Source organism: Ischnura elegans, chromosome 1 (genome assembly GCF_921293095.1).
Source record: "Ischnura elegans chromosome 1, ioIscEleg1.1, whole genome shotgun sequence".
Classification (NCBI taxonomy): domain Eukaryota; kingdom Metazoa; phylum Arthropoda; class Insecta; order Odonata; family Coenagrionidae; genus Ischnura; species Ischnura elegans.
Genome location: NC_060246.1, coordinates 83,961,482 through 83,982,799, shown reverse-complemented (window position 1 = coordinate 83,982,799; position 21,318 = coordinate 83,961,482). Strand labels below are relative to the sequence as shown.

At 36.3% G+C, this 21,318-nt stretch overlaps 1 protein-coding gene and 1 long non-coding RNA gene across 2 annotated transcripts; both read left to right on the top strand.

Annotated features, from left to right (window-relative positions):
- Positions 1 to 26: 26 nt before the first annotated feature.
- LOC124164952 (short transient receptor potential channel 3-like) lies at positions 27 to 20,914 on the top strand. Its single transcript, XM_046542192.1, has 13 exons — positions 27 to 113; positions 271 to 1,210; positions 2,359 to 2,696; positions 4,143 to 4,369; positions 9,271 to 9,416; positions 9,767 to 10,037; positions 12,421 to 12,526; positions 13,221 to 13,443; positions 14,362 to 14,440; positions 14,534 to 14,785; positions 16,028 to 16,143; positions 20,214 to 20,372; positions 20,469 to 20,914. Exons 1-13 carry the CDS (start codon positions 106 to 108, stop codon positions 20,667 to 20,669), a joined length of 3,066 nt encoding a protein of 1,021 aa, XP_046398148.1. The 5' UTR covers positions 27 to 105; the 3' UTR covers positions 20,670 to 20,914.
- On the top strand, positions 17,236 to 18,403 carry LOC124164976. Its single transcript, XR_006866114.1, has 2 exons — positions 17,236 to 17,860; positions 18,172 to 18,403. It is a non-coding gene; the product is annotated as an uncharacterized LOC124164976 (long non-coding RNA).
- Positions 20,915 to 21,318: the final 404 nt, after the last annotated feature.

The window sequence follows — 21,318 nt, the reverse complement described above, 5'->3', positions numbered from 1 at the left end:
GTTGGTGCTGGTGACCTTCAAGTAGTTGTTGATATAGGGATGTTTGTTTACTTATGTGTCAATCATGATGAGTTGAGTGAAGTGAGGTCAACCTGAGTAAACATCATGGATAGGTAACTTTTTATACCAGTTTTAATGTAAAAGAGGATAATATTTTCCTCTGCTGTGATTTGGTGGCATAACTGAATGTGAATAAGGTGCTGAAATTTGCTATCTAGCCAAAAAATTAGAGAGAGCTATTAGTGAGTTATTATTCTACGAAATGGATAGGTTTTTCAGCAGAAAGCAGTCAGAGGATGAAGATGAGAGAGACCTTATTCCTTCTGGTCCTGCCGGAACTTTCCGATCAAATTTTGATCCAGACGAAATGCCACCACCCCCACCTGAATCTCCTCCCCCAATGGAGAATGATCAAAATGAAAGTGATCAAGTGCCAATGGTTAATGTCCCTTCCATTAACGTTAGTTATTATGGAGGAGAGAGTGCTCAAAATCTTTCAGGCCCCAGCATTGAAGGTAGAGAATCTAGATTCTATACTGCCCTTGATGAGGACTTTGCTGCTGCTGGACTTCAGCAGAGAACTTCCGAAGATGCTACTAAAGTCCCTCAGGTCAGGTCATTGTATAATGCTAGGGACTCAAAAAATGGACCACCTCTTGATGCTCCAAGGTTGGTACGTACGAGACCATCACTTTTATCACAAGGCTATCCAAAAGTTCGTAACAGTGATGATTATGGTATGTCATCGCAGCCTAGGCAGTCTCAAATTGTTTCTAGGCCTTCTCCTCCTTACCTGGTCTCTGCAGAGACCCAAACAGTTAAAGTTGGATCAAGGTCTTCCTACACACATTTAGGAACTTCTCAGGTTAGATCATTTCCAAATGCTGATGAGTCTAAAGAACCTTGGAGACCAATGTCCAAACAGCTTTTGGAAGTCCCTCACTCACAAGCTAAGCCATCCTTTCTCAGATCTCGTCACAGCCTTTTTTCTGGTAATAGAAAATTAGGTGATTATCAGAGGCTTAATGATGAAGACGATGAAGAATTTCTTCGAGAGATACCTCTAGATCGGCAACCAAGTATTGTTTTACCAATTTTGGCTGAAAGAGAGCGTTTGTATTTTGATCTCGTTGGCTCTGGTGATGTGAATCAAGTGAAGGAATTTCTTAAAGACAGCCCTGGGTTCAATATCAACTGTGTTGATTTTGAGGTGAGATTATCTCTCTTGAACAATTTTTTTTGTGAGTTGAAGTTACCTAAATTTTAAAAATAGTAAATTTTGATTATTTTTATTTCATAATTTTTAATTGAAATGGTATTAACACAGTGAAATTGTTGCGTGATATGCATATTTTCTTCATTGATCATGAATTGTTCTGCTTTTATGCAACAATTTTTTTGTGGGTTGAAGTTATCTAAATTTTAAAAATAATAAATTTTGAGTATCTATTTTTCATCATTTACAATTGAATTTTTATATTAGCACAGTTATCTAAATTTTAAAAATAGTAAATTTTGATGATATAGGTATTTTTGTTTCATAATTTTAAATTGAAATGGTATTGAGATAGGATGAAATTGTTTGTTAAATGTTCTTTTCTTCATTGATCATTAATTTTTCTGCCCATTTTTCTTCTAAAGAAGTCACTGAAATTTTTCAGCAAATGTTTACCACACATTAATTTTTTATGCAGTTCACAACAAACTTTTGTGTTTATATTTTTACCCTTGGGCAAACAACACATCTACTTTTTTTCCTTGTTTTCACCTCATCCTTTTCCTCAGACTCATTTTATGCATATTACTCTACATTTTTTTTCAAGTCTTTGGGGATCATGTTCATTTTTGATCTTCTGAAAAGTTACAGATTGAGCTATCTCATGAAGAAAACTTCTCCACCATTTTGGATACGGATTGGTATCCGTCAGCAAATTCTAGCACTCCCCTCTCTGTGGAGCTTAAACGAAAGTAATTTTGTATCTAAACATGCAGTGACTTAATTATTCACTATATACTCGCTATACTAGTATTTCACTGGTGCCTTCACAAAGCTTAAAAACTCAGCTAGAGGAAATTATACATCACTACAGCCAGTGCTGCTGGAAAAAATAGGACTAATATAAGGCTGGGATGCCTGGGACACCCCACGCGACCATTGCCGGGTTCAAATCAATCTTGTGAGTGTGGAAAAGGGTTAAAATAATTTTGGTGCACTACTCTGCTTAAGCTCTACAGCCAATTTTTTGTGAACAAGGTCGGAGATTATCATCAGCTGCTGTTGAGATACTGATTAATAATCACATGTGTATCAGTTAATTGACTGCTGTGTGGTAATATTATGCTGATTTTGCAATTAAGGGTCACTCGGCTCTTCATGTTGCTGTTTATAACGGTGATGAGGCCATGGTGAGCTTCCTCTTGGAGCAACGGCATATTGAAGTTGGTGACTGTGCTTTGCATGCTGTGCGCTTGGGGAATGCTAATTTGGTGACTGTATTATTGGACGAGCTATCATCACAAATCCCAAATTTGGAGTTCTGTGGTGTTCCCAACTCATCAGATTTTTCATCGGACATAACTCCTTTAATTTTGGCTGCTCATTGTGGACATTATGAGATTATAGGAATGCTTCTAGAGCGAGGTCATAAGCTGGTCCCTCCTCACCATCCTCGATGCACCTGTAAGGAAGTTTGTCAGTAAGTAATGGCTGTTAAAAGTGAAGAATATTAAAGTTAGCCTTATCTTCTATTAGTCTTTAATGTTTTTTAAATACATAGTTTTTAACCTTGGTTCATATATCTATTGAAAATATGTTAAAAATTAAGCATTATTTTAATGCATTCTCCTTTGAAAATCAGTTTAAATTTAGGAGTTTTCAGCTCTTCCAAGATATCTTATTCCATTGAAGTTCTGGGATTTTGCCAACGTTTCAATCCAGATTGAATACTGTTAATTAAAGTGCTAATATTTTTGCATGGGCGACTTTTGTGAGCTAAGTTTTAATGGGGCATTTGTTTCTTTGACCCCAAATGTTTTCACTGAATTATGTATCACTGCATTCCATGCTTAATATTGTTAGTGAAAGGAATTGGCAATGATGACATACTGTATAATATTAGTTCATCTTTTGTATTGTTCATTAATGTCTCATATTTTTTCAGTTTCTTTTTTCCTTCTATCAAACAATTTCTTTCATATCTTAGTTCCTTATGAACTTACTAACATATGTACATATACAACTGAAAATTGAAGTATCAGGGCTGCCCATAATGTAAGACGTTTTGAAAAAAATAACAATTTTTACTATAAACATTTTGCAGCTAAACTCTTGGGTTATTTTTTTACATAATTGCCATTTAAATTAAGGCATTTATCATAATACGGTTGGTGCTTTTATAAGCTCTTTGTAGAAATATACCACCTGGCTGTTCAAGCCCAGGTTTGCACAGGAACTCTGTTCAACATAAGTGTAGAATTATTGCATAGTGAGCCACGTCTTCATTGTTGGGAACAGATGTTAGTTGCTCGGTGCCAAATCTGGGTTGTATGGCGGATGATTGAAAACTTCCCATCCAAGAGCTCTTGGGTACGATTGGCCATGAATAGATTAGCATTGTTGTGGAGAAACAATTTTTTGCTGGGTTTTCTTTGATGCTTGTTTTGTATCTCACGTCTTAATTTTCCAAGTTCCTTGACCGCACACTAGGGTGGCCCAAAAAAACTTATTTTTTTATTTTGAAGTTGTATTATTGTGTAATGAGTTTTTTCGTCCTAACCTACCGTACACATCACAAATCTGGCGATAAATTTCAATTGGTTTGTGATCTTTTACCATCAAAAACCATGTCACAGCTCACAACTGGCAGAATTTTTTATTGCAGTGCTCATTATAACATTACACTCTATACAAAGTACAATAAGCATGATATGCAAACTACCACAGCTGGTTGTGTACAGAGTGTAGAAATACTCTATCACTAAGATAGCGGCGCTAGTCTCGCCCATTGCCCCGCCATGCCAAAATGTCTTATACTTTCTGGACAGCCCTGGTTATATGCGTGAATACTTCATGTGAAGTGCAATAGAATTAGACCCAATATTTTCTCTCCTTTCCTGTTTGATACCATACTTTGTTATTACAGAGCTAGACAGGATGAACTCTTTCGCTTGAGTACAAAATATGAAAGATTGAACCTTTATAGAGCATTGGCAAGTCCGGCATATATTTGCCACACATCCTCAGATCCAATCCTCACTGCTTTTCAACTATGTGTTGAACTTCAGCAAAGGAGTAATATAGAGGAAGAATTTCGCTCTGTGTATGTTGAGTTGGCTAAAGAAGTTCGGGCCTTTCCTGTTGCTTTGATTGGTGAGTGTTATAAAACAAGATAATTAAGTGTGTAGTACAATTCAATTTCAGTTCAGTACCTGTTTTAGAAATAGAAGCAGTTGTGAGATATGTATGTATATCCATCAGCACAGGTTATATGAATCAGGAAATTGATAATAGCTCTATTTTAGAGCAAATTTATTATAAGAGACATTGATCGTAGTGTCAGCTTTATATTTTATCAAATTTTTAAGTATCGAAGAAAGAATATAATGTGTGATTCACTATAGTAATTCCCTTGACTTGTTTAATTTTTTCTAGTTACTACTTCTTTGAAAGCAATATCGTATTTTTCCCCATTTTGTTCCCAGTTCCTATAAAGGTATTTCAGTTGAGCAGTTTGAGTTCAGAAGGGTTATAGGTCGAAGTGTTCACTCTTTCGGGCATTGGCCAATCTGCTTTCTGCAAAGGGTTTTTCTACTCAAGAAGTAGCAATTACAGATACCTATGAGTGAGGAAATATCAACTCAGTTACGTGGATTTTACAAAGTTATATTTCATTTTTTTGAGGATGATGATGAATCCTTAATACTGTACTTAAAAGCATGAATTATAGGAGTCTAGAAGGATAAGTAATTGAGTCTTAATATTGCATTTTGGGATGAAAGAATTTAGGGACAGAAAATTAGGCTTTTTGATTGGTTATTCCGGTGAAATTCAGTCAAATTCTCTAGTAGAGAGAAGTATTTTATATAAGTGAACTTGAAGAAGGGAGATTCATAAAACCTTTGCTTTTTTGGAAGTTATAATGGATTGTAGAACTTCCACCAACAATAAGCTGAGGTTTGGAACTGTTTTGGATTAGGAAGGCTGGCATTTATAACTCTCGAAAACCTCCCATTGCTCCTGGCGAAGGCTATCGCAATCTTTAGATTGATAACATGTAATTGCAAGGAAAGTTAACAGGATATGTAAAAAAAACTCTGGTAAAACTCATTCCAATATCCTTACATCATGCAACCCTCATAACACCTATCTTTAGGTGGTTGCATATATCCACTATGGATCTAGAATTTCCATAGGTACATGTGCTAATTGCAGTGATTTAGTTTGATTTTTTTCCACCAATTGCTATAGAGCGTTCCACATTTATTTGACAGTACGGGCCTTATGGATAACAGTGTTGCCAAGCTTCCGCTCCGCTGGCAGGCATCCTAACAGCGTATGCAACCACACATAATAGAGCGCCAAAATGGTTTAGTTCAAAAAGGAGTTAGGGATCGCACGAAAGACGGCGTAAATTAAGGAATTTTTTAGCGTAAATTACAATACCTTTGCTGCAATATAAAAGGAAAAGTCTTTTGTTATTTTATGTATGTACTTATTCAATGCACAAGCTGAATAATGAATAATCTGTAATGTTAAAAATAACAATAAATTGAAGCATAATACAAATTATCGCCACTCCTGAATGAGACATGTTTTCTATTCCTTCCATATTATGCAATATTTTTTGGCTCTGGCTAGTATTACATGAAAGGCGATGTTGTATAAGACATCATCAATCTTTAATTTTTCAAAATTTTCCCGTACTTGGTTTATTGTAAATTAAAGATCTCTTTTCAAGCTGACATCTTCAAAGCTAATTTCCTTAATGTTCTCTTTCCTCCACCTTGTAGTAGGCAAGGATTCCAATTTCCTTGAGAAATAAAGAGGCATTACCTACCACTATAATTGATCCTTCGGGTAAGTTTGCAAGAAGTTAGTGCTCAGACCATCTCTCGTAACACTCGCCACCCACTTCTTCATGTTCATCCATTGAGTTCTTTTTGTACAGAAACACATGCGATGCTCCTTTTATGAACCCATGTACCGTTCCTGCATAATTGTAAATCGTCCTCCTCAGGAAGTGGGGGCCAAGCACAGTATTTAGTCCAGCAAGGAAAGCTTGACGCGGATTTTCTAATTGCTTGTTTCGCAAACTAATGTTCACAATTTGTCCAACATTAATACAACTTTCGCCTGTGAATACACTCGTCCTGTGTTCGCGACGATATTTTTTAGCTGCCTTAACTAATTAATTGTGCCACCAGCGAAAAATATCATCCCTTTCGATAAGGATGATTCTTTTCCCCCTGCGTTCGTACACGAAGCCAATGTCCAAAAGAAGACGATATAGTGTTGTCCTTTTGTAATCTGGGAGAATACTATTCATATTTACCGAGTTTAAGATGGATTTTAAAGTCGGAGGAATATTTTACACGAAGGATTCATGTACCTTCCTTCTAATTCCTGATCACAGAACATCGTCGAAAATCACTGCTCTCGAATTTTTGTAAGGCTGTCTAATTTCTTAGGTTTTTGAATGAGTTACTAATGGACCACGGGAGCTTTCCTTTCTCACTCTGTAAATAGTGGACTCCTAGCACCCAGTAGCCTTCGAAGCTTCTCGGCAGGCCTCACTAATGCTGAGAGATTTCCTTAAATAAGTACGAGGAGGCTTTGAGCACCAACTGTCTTTCGCGGCTTATGAGCTTCTCACCTTTTCTCCTTTTCTTTGTATCGGACATATTGATTGGGCATGTTACAGCAGAGATAAGTGTAAAACACACATCACAATTCTCAAATTCAGCAGACCTCAAAACACTTGTTCACTCCAAAAAAATGCAATGACAAACTGAACGCCTTCATAAATTCTTCCCACGGCCCCTTCGGCAAGGGTCGATTCTGGTGCAGGTTTTATGGTACCCTATGAAAGAAACTCAGAAAAAATCCAGGCCTCCTTTTGTAAAAGGCGTGCCCTGGATGGGGTAGTGTTTCGCACAGATTATGAGATTCTCTTTCTTGGTTTCCGCGATGGGACCGAAACACCCAAGGCGAAAGCGTCTTATTTCCAAGCCGCTTGCTTACTTTCGTGTATCAATGTATTCAGATAAAAACACTTCTGTTACGACGTATGAGTATTCTCTGTTAAGGATATCAAACGAATAGATAAATACATTTCATAGTATGCATTGACAAAAAACTTCTTTTCCGCCCGAGAATTTTCCCTCTGCGCGCAAGAAAAAGCAAGAAGCCCAGCCCAGCGGCGCCGTAATATTTTTTCTTAAGATCAAAACCTTGTAACTCGCTTCAGAATTGATGTAAGTAAATTATTTTTTCACGAAAAATAACTTTGTAGTTTTCTTCACATTTGATACGCAGCATTTAGGGATCTACGACGTAAGAAACGTAAGTTAGTAAGCAACTACTTTTTACCTTGCAAAAATCAAACTTTTCTTGTCCTAAAGGGTGTTACGTCGGCATAACAACATTTTAACTCAATATTTGTACAATTGGTGAAGATCTTCAAAGAGAAAATAGAGTGAAGAATTTTTGGCGGAAGATTCAATTCAATACAAACAACGGTCAGGCAGAAATTGCGAGAAGAAGATAAAGTAAAAAAATACACTTTTCTGACGGAAATTTAAGGAAATGATTTTTATAGCTTTTGTTATAAATTTTATTGAAAAACTATTGGCACCAATGAATGCAGCATCTCATCCTACATGAGATTGCAATTTTTACGTAGTGCATAACGCAACATTAATTTTCGTGCTCTTATTGACAACACTGTCCTCCTGGCCTTATGGAGATTAGCATGGGAAACGATTCTCCATAAGAGCCCATACTGTCAACTAAATGTGGAACGCTCTATACCATAAAATTTTCGCTCTACTTGGCTTGTTTATTTCATTATTTTATATTTGTGCTGGGTAACTTATTCATGCATGTGAAGGAGGTTTAAATGTTACTGTATTGAATCACACCAATTTGGGTTACTATTGATATGCAATGATAAAGAGCATGGTGCATTAAGCAATGGCGTCATTCACACGGATCTGAAATAGCAATACATATTTGTAGAATTCGCAAAATGGAAGGTAATGACTCCTTACAGTGAAAAAATCTTCCTCGTTCAGCTATTGTCTTGTAAGATAAAAATAAAGAAAATGCAGAATTTACCATCAACTTTTCCTAAGTTGGTGACGACATTAGAGCTCAGGTTCATTGGCTCATTCAAGAAGAACCGCTCATTGAAGGTAGGAATCGTTCTCAACCCTTTTAGTGCGGTGCTCCAATATATCAGCTTTTACTGTTCAGCTGAAAAGTGCAGCGCGCCGACATATCGGATTTTACGTTATTGTTGTTAAATTTGAGGACATTGAAATTTAAAAAACTTATATATCAGTAAACATATAAAAATGTTCTGATTATTGTCCAATTTAATCTTATTAAATAAAAGAAACTGCTTGAAGATATCTAAAAAATTAACTATATAATGTTTATTTTTCCTGGTTGCTACATTTTATTAAAATACCCTCCACATTTTTTGACTGTACCCCGGGAAGAAGGATAGCACTAAAAGGGTTAAGAGTGTAAACAATTATGACCCACACAAGGTTGATGTACAGAGTCAAGGGGTAGCTGAGAGGTGATGACCCAATTGGTATCAACTTGCATGTGTAATGATCAAGACCAGAAAAATTTTGCTTGGAAAAGCTTGAGAAGAAGGCGATGTGTTGAAAAATGGGAAAAGTATGAGTTTTTTTTAAATTCTATCACAACCAAAAGTAAAAGCAAATTGGAAAAATCCACCTTTTAGGATAAGATAGGCAATTTCATTTCCTTTGGTTTGGTTACCAAAACACAGGGGTGCATGATAGTCTAGTGGTTTGAGTGCCTGGCTGCAAATTGAAGGGTCTCATATTAAAATCTTAGTGTGCAGCCTACAGGCATCCTCAAACAAATCCATAAGGTGCGAGATTGGCCCAGGAAAGGACTGGCCTCCTACTTCGGGATTGTTATTTGAAATCCATTGGCTTAGTTTTGTGTAAGGTCCACACTTGCGTGAGTGACGTTTTGATTGGGAAATCATGAAATTTATTTATAATTTCCAGGCTGCTGTCGCACAGAAGAGGAGGTTGAAGTGCTGCTCTCATTGTCTGCTGGTTGTGATTGTCCTGGCCAGTTCCAGTTTCCAAGGCTGGAATTGGCTGTGGATTGCTACCAAAAAGAGTTTGTTGCTCACCCAAATGTACAGCATGTAAGTTGACATCAAAATCCAGAGATAGTTGCATTGTTGGGTTTTTGTAGTTTTGGTATTGATGAATAGGAGCATATTATTGGACATTTTATTAAGAATTGTTGAAATATGTATCTTGATGTTGGATTTAATTAAAAAGGTGAACTTCATTGCCAATATTCATTTTGTAAGGCTATGGAAGGAGCCCAAAATATTACATTGAAAATTGTTTTTTTAAGTTATTGACTAAGTTTCTTTAGTTTTTGGATAATGCTTTTCATACCTCATAACATATTAAATGGATTTCGGTTATGTTGTTTTTTCCCTTTTGTTTCCATCAAATTCATGTAATCTATCAATTTTTCTTTGAGGCTTTGAGGCGTGCTTGGCTTGGCGACTATTACAAGTGGCATACGAAGAATTATACTGCAAAAGCGTTGTCTGTTCTTCCACGTATTCCAATGATTCCAGTCATTGTGCTCATGTGCATGATAGCACCAACCAGCAAACAAGTAAAATATTGGAGCTTACCTGTAAATAGGATGATTTCCTCTTTGGCATCATATCTTGTTTTCCTTGTTTTGATTTTTATAGAATCTAACCAGGATAAGAAGAAGCAATTAAGAGGACCTCCTCAATCAGGTATATTTTGATGTTATTAATTCACGTCTCATTTTTTTATGCTCATTTTTAGCTCTGTTTTCAACTGCATTTTTAATGCATTTGAAAACAGTGATTGTAAAAAATTTCTTCAAAAGTGTGATTTGTCCCACCCATGGAATCCAGAGTGATGTACTGATGTTGCAAAAACATATTGGATATGAACTCTGCAAAAGACTGTTGACACTTGGGATAGATTATTAAATAGCATAGTACAATAAGATGGCTGAAGTGATGAAAGGCTTGCACCACTGAAGAATGTGGAGAATCAGGATAGATTGACAGAAATGGAATTCTGGAAAAACATTGGAAATACAAGAATTGCCCAGTTTTAGGGGATAGGAGGATGATGCTGGTAAAAGCATTTTCAATTTTATTTTTTGAGAGAGAAGTGTTGAGAAATCAGAGCATAAAGCCATTTGCAATAGGGAAGGGAGATGAGGAGGAAAGGATGAGAGACAAAATAATGAAGTCATTTAGATTGAATAGAGGGATGTAGAAAAAAATTTGATGACATGGCATGTGGAAGAAGGTATGGAATCTATTGGAGGGAAAAGGAGAGAGAACCTCAAAATTTGCTGGGTTGAAATGAGGGCCAAGCTAAAGCAAGGCTGAGAAGAACTCCAGAAGCCAAAGGAGGACACAAGATGAAGCTCTAAAGAAAAATGTAAACAAAAGAAAGTACAGTAGAATCTCAATTGCCCATTGTTCAATGAACTATTGGCTAGATTACCCAGTTACCTCCTCTGAAGCAAGTCCCAAAGAACTGTCCCTTAATCTCCCTGCTCTACTCTTCCTGGTAAAAAAAATTAGTTTTTCAATGGTATGGATGCAAAGGAAGTAATTGAGAAAGTATGATTTGGAAACTAAAGTAAAAAAAAGAGATGGGAACATATAATGGAGAAAGGACGAGGACAACGGTGCTGTGGTAGATGAAAAAAAGCCAGAAAATCAGAGGGTAAAAATGCGGCCTGACTGGGGCTCGAACCCAGAACCTCCCAGTTGCCGGCTGGATGCTCAAACATACAAATAAATTCATAGAGAAGGAAAGAAAGGGATAGGAACATATAATGGAAAAAGAAATGGACTTTTTTATTTTGTACGAATAAATACATATTAGTATGTATGCAAGCATAAGTATTCATAGTTATTCTAGTGCTGTACTACATACTGGGAAATGAAATGGCAGATTGAGGTGAGAATGGTGGTGGTGAAGATAAAGACGGTCTTGCAGTGGAAGATTGATACCAAAAAACATAGGGGGAATTGATGGAAGAGAATAGTCTGGGCATTTTTGTCATCCAGAAAATTTTTTTCTCAATGAGGGAAATAGGATGCCCATTTTTATATTGAGAGGGAAGATAATGTTAAATATTATGTATTTTCAGTATATTTTGGGTGCTGAATCAACACAAAATTTGGATGGAATTTTATTAAGTGTGAGCTAAATGAATATATTCATAGCTATTCTAGTAACAGATTGGCAGGGCATTCAGTTCACTCATGCATATTAGGTGTTAGGCTGTTTCCATACACCTATAGATAGAGTAACGTTATAATAGTAGGAAAACGGGAGTTGCTGTATTTTTTTATTATGCATGAATTACTGCATATAGCCCGGTCAAAATAGACATTGACCCTTGCATAAATTGACAACAAGCTGAAAATTTGCATGAACCTCAAGGATACCACTCTAATGAAATCCTGAAAAGTCCCCATCGATCCCGTGTGTGCAAAAAATTTTATTCAAGGTCAAAGGTCACAGAAATGAGTTTTTTGCATTTTTTGGCCAAACGGTTAGTTTTATGATAAAAATTGCTCAGATCAAAATTGTAGATCAGAAAATTATCTACAAAATTGTCATTTCTATTTTTTCTCAAAGATTTACTGTTTCTGAGAAAAAGCCTTTCGAATGTAGGCTGGAGCTTTACTCTCCTTTATATGCTTGACTATATTGTTGCGTTCTCCGAACATTATTGGAACATTATTAATTATTATTTAAAAGGTTTTTTCTCAGAAACGGTAAATCTTAGAGAAAAAATAGAAATGACAATTTTGTAGATAATATTCTGATCTACAAATTTCATCTGAGCAATTTTTATCATAAAACTAACCGTTTGGTCAAAAAATGCAAAAAACTCATTTTTGTGACCTTTGACCTTGAATAAAATTTTTTGCACACACGGGATCGATGGGGACTTTTCAGGATTTCATTAGAGTGGTATCCCTGAGGTTCATGAGAATTTTCAGCTTGTTGGCAATTTATGCAAGGGTACCCCTATTTTTTGGGCTAATTTGACAGGGCTAAAAGTAGTATGTATTTCTGAGCTTATAATGATTGATCTCATTTCCTTTTGTGTTATAGGTCTTGAGGGCATTTTGGTCTTATTTGTGGTATCACATGTTTTCAGCTCAATTAGATTGTGCTTGCTTCAAGGACCTCGTCGATTTTTCCGTCATTTGTGGAACTGGTAAGTATGAATCCATTATATGTCATTTCTCACTATTTTACTTACGAAAATGTAAACTGCCATTGCTTGAAACTTGTGTGTATCAATGCCCTCATTTGTCTTTTTCAACAATTTGTCACTCCTGTATTACTCCGTTAGTAACTTTATTGTTACTCTTCTGAGGATGATGGAATAGTTTTCCATTGAAACGTCAGCTATAAATTCTCTTACTCGACTAGAATCATGAGAATTATTTATGAATTTTAAAAAATCTTAAATTTTATCAAATTTAGTAATGAAACCTATTCTTCAAAATTCATTTTAATATTTTATTAAATTGAAAGCACATATAATCAAATTTAAGGTCATGTTTTCAATATTTCTGAAAATAAGGAAATCCCTTATGTTAGGGAGGGAATTTAAGTGGCACACCAGCTCATTTAGAAAGTTTTTAATTTATTAAAATGTTCAATAGTTTTTGCTCCATAAGTAAAACTTCAGCAATGTACGTGCTGTATTAGCTTCTTATAACTAATCATTGTTATTCTTGTAAAGTTAAGCAGCAAAAAACCAGCTTGAGACGTTAACAATATCAGTTCTCATCCATTACAAGGGTCCATGCTTTAAATTTAACTGCTTTTCAGCTTTTAAGATGTTTGGGTTTGATACCATTAGTTTGGCTTCTCACTATTTGGTTGCAAAATTAACCTTCTAGGTATGACTTGATCAACCAACTACTTTTTGTATTGGCTTTTTTATTCTGGCTGGCAGCTCTAATAGATGTCCATAAGAATGGAGGCTTAACCCTTGAAAGGAAATACTGGGATCCATTGGACCCAACACTTCTGGCTGAGGGCTGTTTTGCTGTGGCGACCATCTTGTCCTTTTCGAAGCTCCTTCTCCTATGTCAACTAAACTTCTATTTAGGACCTCTACAGGTCAATTTAAATTTTTATAAATAACATTTATATTTTTGCTAATGGATGGGCAATGTGCCCTACCTCTGTCAGCAATACTAGGATAATTATGATTTTATGATGTCTTAATTAAGAATTTATCATTAGTGGCAAAGAGGATGTCTGTTTTGATCTCCATATTATTTATAAAGAGATGGAAAATGTCTCTCTGATTTATGATGGAAAATGTCTCTAACAGTACCTTCATAGCCTTTGGCATCTTATGTCACTTATTTAGCACTAACTCCGTAAGCACCCTTGGCACCTTGCTAATTATGTTAAGAGGGACAATCATTTTTATTTGTTTTTTTATGAATTATGACTTCATGCAGAGAATAAATTAGGTGTTAGGCCAAATATAAATTCCATCATCAGGAGACCATAATGATGAGTTTAGACATATTAACCTTTAACTAGTTGCTGCAGTTCAGCATGAAATAAAAAGTGTAGCTGATAAATGTATGCTGAAGTAATTCATGATAAAAATCTGTTTTAGAAGACATCTAGGTGAATGAAAATATGTATGGAGCCCTCTCAATCTCATTACATTAGGAATTTACAACCCAGCAAGTTAATGGCTTATTTTGAAAGTTTAAGGTTTCTTATTGTATATTTTACAGTCTCATTTCCTCAAGTATTTGAGGGTAGAGAAATGCCATCTTTTTGCTTATTCTGTCCTCCGTCGCTCCCATCTGACTTCTTCGTCATGCTGTTGTCTTGAAATAAAATGTAAAAAAAAAAGAATGTTGAATGTTTTCCATTGAATTCTCCAGCACTAATGTGTGCATGTATCACTTGATGTCGTGCTCATTTTAGTTTAAATATCATTTTTTTAGTCGTTATTCAATAATTTTAGTTCAAAATATAATTTTTTGGCCTTAAAAATTTCTTTTCTTTCAGGTTTCTTTGGGCAAAATGACTAAAGATTTAGCCAAATTTCTGGTAATTTTTATTGTCATTATTATATCATTTACTGCAGGTTAGTTCAATAGACTTAATGCAGGAAATTTTTTCTGTGTGTTCCTGTCAGCACCACACTAGAATTAAATGTGATTTTTAATCTTTATTCCAGGGTTATGCCGACTGTACCATTACTATCAAGGAATGATACAAACTGATGTTGCTAGTGGTCAAAAAACTACACAAGTCAGTTCTTTTGTGAATGTTGGAGAAACTGTGAAAACTTTATTTTGGGCAATTTTATGCATGGCTCCTCTTGAGTCAGCTGATGTAATCATTGAAGATTTACCGTCTGGCGATAGCAGTACAATAGTTATAAATAAGCATGTTTTCACGGAGACTGTTGGATATATTGCATTTGGGTGTAAGTTTGTTGATAAAAGATAGCCTTTATTTAAATGCATGCTACTAGTTGGTGTCCATTGTCTAATTTTCATTATGAAGCACTCTTTATTTTGAGGCTATATCTGATTTTTTCCCACGACAAGCATAGACCTTGCTTTTAATCATCGTAGAGTGGGCATAAAATTTGACCGATTATATTTATTTTCGGGCCTTAATGATGGATACTATGATTTTCTCATTGAAAACTGAACTTGGAATTTTTGGCTGATGAGGAAGGGGTGTGTTATGGTTGTTGGTACTGCCCTCTTTATCTAACTGATACCTCTGGTAACTTTCTGGTGGTTTACCACTTGGAAGTCATAGACTTATATAAGCTGGCAATCAGAGCCAGTTATAGACATTTTTCTGGTGTAATTGAACAACATTCCGCCACCCCCCTCAAAAATAACCTGAGAGGTACATAGTAGGGATTCTCTCAGGATTCATTGTTAAATAAATAGAAAATACTTAAAGAGTAATTGTTGAGAATTAAATAATTGGGTGAACTTAAAATGTTCTTGCTCTTGTAAATTGAATGCAATATTTTTAGGGCTTAAAAACCAATTTTCTATTTATATTTTTCTTGGCCCCCTACATGGCTGTGTACTTAGCATGCCACTTAAACCGGCCCTGCTGGCTATAGATATGTACTTGTTGCTCAAAGTAATTACCTTATGCTTGAATGTACCTGTTTAAGTCATGGAAAATATGTTTTGTAGCAAAGAAAAATGAAAATGAGAAAAAGAATTCTTCATGGTGATATTCACCTCAATCAAATTCTGTTTAAAAAAAATATTTTTTAAATTTCCAGGAATAGGATGGTAAATAATACTTATTGCTCTCTCCCCTTGTGCACATGGGTGTACCCAGCAAGGGGCAGGGGGGCAGCTGCCCCCCTAGAAGCAAAAATCGCAAAAGTCTTTAAGCAAAATCAGTATACTGAATTGAAACGAAAGCATTCAACAAATTTTCTTTGAACCCACAAAAATGATATGTATTAGTACAAGATATGTAACTAAGATAAAACTTTTTTCAAGGAAATAATCTCATAAACTAATGTCACAACTCAGTTTTCCCCCTTCTAGACCATGGCTTGCCCCCCCTAGTTATGATTCTGGGTACGCCCTTGCTTGTGCATGCTCAAGAATATGTTATTGCAGCAATTATTGTGATGCCTGTGAATTAATAATTAGAGTAAGTAAAATATGTAATTTTATTTCAGTGTTTGAAGTCATGTCAGTAATAGTCATACTAAATATGCTCATTGCTGCTATGTCTAATACTTACCAAAAAGTGGCTGATAATGTGGATATAGAATGGACTTTTGGTCGCTCTCAGGTAAGTACAAAATATGTCTAAATGTGATAAAGGAAATTATTCAAAATATTAATACATTTTAAAAGAATTATATTTGTACCCCACTTTCTTATTAGGATTTCCATCAATTTTATAATGTATATTTTATGCTCCAACAAAGTTTTTATGAGTATCTGTTTATATTAATTTAGTTATTATTGATGAATTTTAACTCATTGCATGCACTAAGTCTTTAGGTTTTACAAAATTGAAGACTTTTATTCAACGTATGGTTAAATTTTTTTTCATATATTCAGTAGAAAGAGATGTGTGCAGTAGACTATCATTAATACGAAGTTCATGGGACCGAAAAACCGGATGTTCATAATAACGAAGTTTGTATGAATGTTTCTTTTAGGAATCATCACAAAAAACAATTTCGTCAAAATTTCTTGTCTCTTCAATATCCTGTACTTATAGTCACCCTGCAGAATAGCTTCAGACTAATATGAATGATATACCCCATGTGGAAAAATTTTCTGGTCCAGTACTGGATTCATGCTGGTTAAGTACTGGATTTATACTGGGTCAGTATTAATCCAGTACTGGACCAGAACCGGCCAATACTGGGCCAGAACCGGCCAGTACTGGGCCAGTATTAATTCATTACTGGACCAGAACCGGCCAGTACTGGGCCAGAACCGACCAGTATTGATTTAGTACTGGAACAGAACCGGCCGGTACTGGGCCAGAACCGGCCGGTGTTAAACCAGTACTGGACCAGAACCGGCTAGTCCTTGACAAGAACCGGCCAGTACTTGACAAGAACCGGCCAGTACTGGGCCAGAACCGGCCGGTATTAAACCAGTAATGGACTAGAACCGGCCAGTACTGGACCAGAACCGACCGGTACTGGGCCAGAAACGCCAGTACTGGGCCAGAACCGGCCGGTAATAAACCAGTAATGGACTAGAACCGGCCTGTACTGGACCAGAAACGGCCAGTACTGGACCAGAACCGACCAGTACTGGGCCAGATACGCCAAAACTGGGCCAGAATCTCCAGTCCAGATTGGGAAATTAATGCATGCACAGAAATTAAACCTTCAATTTTTGCCATATAATTTTAAAAACATGCTTCAACGAAAAGTTATAAATATGCATTTTTAATGTATTCATTGCGTTTTCACAGAATAAATATTATCAACAATTTTAACTAAGATCTTACAGTGAATAATACTATTTTACATGTTTCTTTCATGGAAGTTTGGTCTAGTGAGGAAGTTAAAGGTTGATGATTAGTGCATTACGTCATCTGAATCATTCTTTGATTTCCATGCGCGTAGCGCATTGTCTTTTGTCATTGAGCTCGGCGCCATCTTGGATTCTCTGGACTTCGAAAAATTTCACTCCCGTATGCTCTCTAGAATAACCATAGAGCGTACGGGAAAATCACTTTTTTCAATTTTAGAGTAAATGCCCTATGGTAACGTCAATTTCCGGTCCTTATCCCACTCCCACTTTCGAGCCAGCGTCGCTACTTCCGGTGTAGATAGATCGTTCAGTCTCGCTTGTGGTGTGCGTGTGTCAACATGGCTAGGTATCGTTCTCAAAGAAGAGAGGCTCCTCGGAGACCCGTGGAGAAAATCATCAAGGATTGCACTCCCGTAAATATACCAGTTTGCCTTGTGAACAAATTCTTCCAGCTGGAGCTGTAAATGTGTGGGTTGCTGACACCATTGGACCAAACTTCCTTAGAAGTAAGTTCTTTAAAACAACTATAATCCTATTAATAGCTGGGCCATATGCCATCACTGGTGCTTCGATGAATCACCTAAAAGGCCTTAGTATAAAAAAATGCCTTTTATAAGGTCTTAAATAATTTTCTTGGGGCCGATTAAGCTTTGGACAGAGTATAATTACAGGTTAGTTATTGTTTCGTTGGTTATTGCATACACAGTAATCCAAACACTAATGAAACAATGAAAGTCAAAACAATAGTGATAGTAAATTAATGGAGAGGATAAAGATATTTCAATGCTTTTATGCTTTCTCCATCCTTCATTTTCAGACTATGCAGAACACTACGCGAGAGCCAGAAATATAAAGGTGGAAGATCACAGTTGTGTCAAGAAGCAATTGTACACGAGATTGTGCGAAATTCGAAAAAAGGCAAAGGCAAACTTAAATACGTCTATTTAATGAAATATTAATTCTTAATTACTATCTTTTTTGACCATATATCTTTCTATGTAACCGAATTATATGACTTGAAATAAACCTTTAAAATGTTTTTTTTTCAATGCGATTATTTTATTCAAATTTGATTATAGCACTAGGCCGGAACCAGCCCAGTACCGCTTGGAGCTGGCCCGGTACCGGCCCAGTAACGGCCCAGAACCGGCCCAGTAACGGACCGGAACTGGCCCAGTAACGGCCCGGAACCGGCCCAGTAACGGCCCGGAACCGGCCCAGTACCGGCCATTAACCGGCCCAGTACCGGCCCGGAACCGGCCCAGTACTGGGCCGATACTGGATTTTTCTTGCCAATTTTGGAAGTATCCCAGTACTGGGCCAATACTGGCCCAGTACTGGGATTTTTCCGCATGGGACACTATTAAATTACGCGCAAATATATGAAAATGGGAACATTCACTTGGTTTTATCAGAAGAGGAATCCAGTATGGCGCAATTGAGGGTTCAAATCTTCTCGAATACTTTTAAGTCCTCGGTATACGAACTAAATCCATTACAAGACCTTTTTCATAGGTTTATTAACCTGTGCAAGGCATCAAAACGTGCTGTTATCCTTAAGAATGCAACACTACACTACAATTGTGGGTTAACTCATGATTGTGACGAGGTAGTGTAGCTGCGAGTGCGACGCAGCTGGAGCAGAAAAATATCGCTATCCTCAAGAAGGAAGAAACAAAACGAAACGCTGAACAGTTCCCGACTTCACAACGATTCTTCTACAGATTAAATTATGCTGTGTTCAGTGTGTTATGCCCAAAGTGTGAGTTCCTTTATGACACACCGCGTCTCATCAGCCAACTCCAAAGGTGCTAAATTTGAAATTTCAGGGACGCTTGAATGTTTCGAACCTTCATATCTCTGAAAGTTCGTAACCCGACTCGTGTTCCGAAACGTCGGCAGAATGGAGGGAGACCACCCGGCTGGAAGCCCGAATTGCCTTTTTTGAACATATTCGCCGGGAAAGCATCAGATTTTACTTCATATTATATGATGTTGCGTGCATACTGAAATATCTCCTACTGAAGAAAGAATCATAATTGATGCTCTTGGGCACAATGCACAAGGAGAACTTAAAGGTAGCGCAATGATTATAACATAGCGTAGCGTATATCCTCCTAAATGCTGTTGCTTATTTGTGGAACTTCGCAACAAAGTTCTTTTTGTAACTGCCGGGACCGGACTGACGTTTGTAATTTTGTAACTACATTCCTTTTACTGTAGATTGGATTAGTCTTTTCTTCGGGACCAACGAATTGCTTTGTAATAATGAGGACTTCGTAATATCGTTGTTCGTATTAATGAGGGTCTACTGTAATTCACTAGTACTCCTCGGCCCTAAATTGTAAGGTCAATGATATAGGAAAGTCTCCAATTGCCTTAATTTGTCACTTCTTTGGGGAAAATTATTAATCTCATTAAAAGTTGTAAACTTATATAGATGACATAGTTTTGTGATTTTTCGAGGGAAGTTTGTCTTCAGTAAGATTTTAAACCCTGCAGTGTTGGAATCTCAATGGAAAACGATAGTACCATTTATTTATTTCATTTTTTTTAATAAAGAAATACCACTTATGGGAGTATAGCAATTAAAATCGTTTGCATGTCCTTAAAATTCAAATTTTAAGTAGGATAGATCAATTGTATTTTGGAAATGGCCTGTTCTGTAAATGGGTTTTTATTAAAGTCCTTAATTGCCCACAGAAAAAATCCTTTGACTATCTGCTTGACAAAGTGTCATTAATATTTTATTACTTCTTTTGGACTTAGAAATACAGTGTGGTTTTGAAATGATGATTCACAGCATCACTCTGAAAGATACATATCTAATCTTAAACTAAGCATTTACTTTTTTTGCAGGTTTACTTGGGGTACCTGTCACAAACAGTATTGCCACCTCCTTTCAATCTTCTTCCAACTCCTTCTGGGTTGTCTTCAATGGGAGAGTGGTGTTTAGTCTGTGTTCGCCCTAGCAAAGGGCGGACTGCTCGCTTTTCTCTTTCTCACTGTTGTTATGTTGTGAGTATTACGTTTATTAAGATTGTAAATTGATCTAAATTGGAGCTGACTATGAAAGATGATTTGTCATCTTGTTGACAATTTCTTCCTTTAAAGGAAAGGGAAGAACCCACTAATGTGAAGGAAGAATATCCTGAAATAATTTCTATGCTAGCACAAAGGTATTTTACTGAGAAACAACCTGCTGATGGAGGAGCTGAGTGTGGCATGCCAGCGAGCTCAAACTTGGATAATCTTAAGCGTGAGATAACAGAATTGAAAACTCTTCTGAAGGAATGTTTAACTTCAAGATCATGAGCATAAAATCAACTGGCTCATTTCTCTTGGTGGCTTTGTCTTGAATCAATGAAGAATTGTTTTTACTTGAGAGTTTTTCCAATTGTAGTCATTTTTTAAAACACTGCTTGAATGTTTAGTATCTCACTATCACCGCTTGACGGTTTTGTATCTCATTAAGAAAACTAGCATTTTCTTATGAAAGTAATCATTTGTACAGAATTATCTCATAGTAAAGTTTCCTGGAAGAAAATTATTGGCAAGGACGTACATATTTTTAAATTGAAACTTGTTGAAAGAAATATCCTCTAGTTCATAAGTTGTCAATGTAGCCATGATTAATATATGAAGGTAAAGAGGTCTACATATAAGGGAAATAACTATACATACCTGCCAAAACCCGCAATATCATTCACAGCTTTGCATTAGCCTCTTAAGAGGTGGAAATTCAATATTTCACACTCATACACTTCGTAATATCGTTGTTCGTATTTATGAGGGTCTACTGTAATTCACTACATAGTACTCCTCAGCCCTAAATTGTAAGGTCAATGATATAGGAAAGTCTCCAATTGCCTTAATTTGTCACTTTTTTGGGGAAAATTATTAATCTCATTAAAAGTTGTAAACTTATATAGATGACATAGTTTTGTGATTTTTCGAGGGAAGT

What these genes read in the sequence shown, in the direction of transcription:
- LOC124164952 (XM_046542192.1), top strand. An exon ending in CTTTCCTGTTGCTTTGATTG is followed by an intron (nt 4,370 to 9,270) that starts GTGAGTGTTATA and finishes TATAATTTCCAG; the next exon opens with GCTGCTGTCGCACAGAAGAG. An exon ending in AAGAGGACCTCCTCAATCAG is followed by an intron (nt 10,038 to 12,420) that starts GTATATTTTGAT and finishes TTTGTGTTATAG; the next exon opens with GTCTTGAGGGCATTTTGGTC.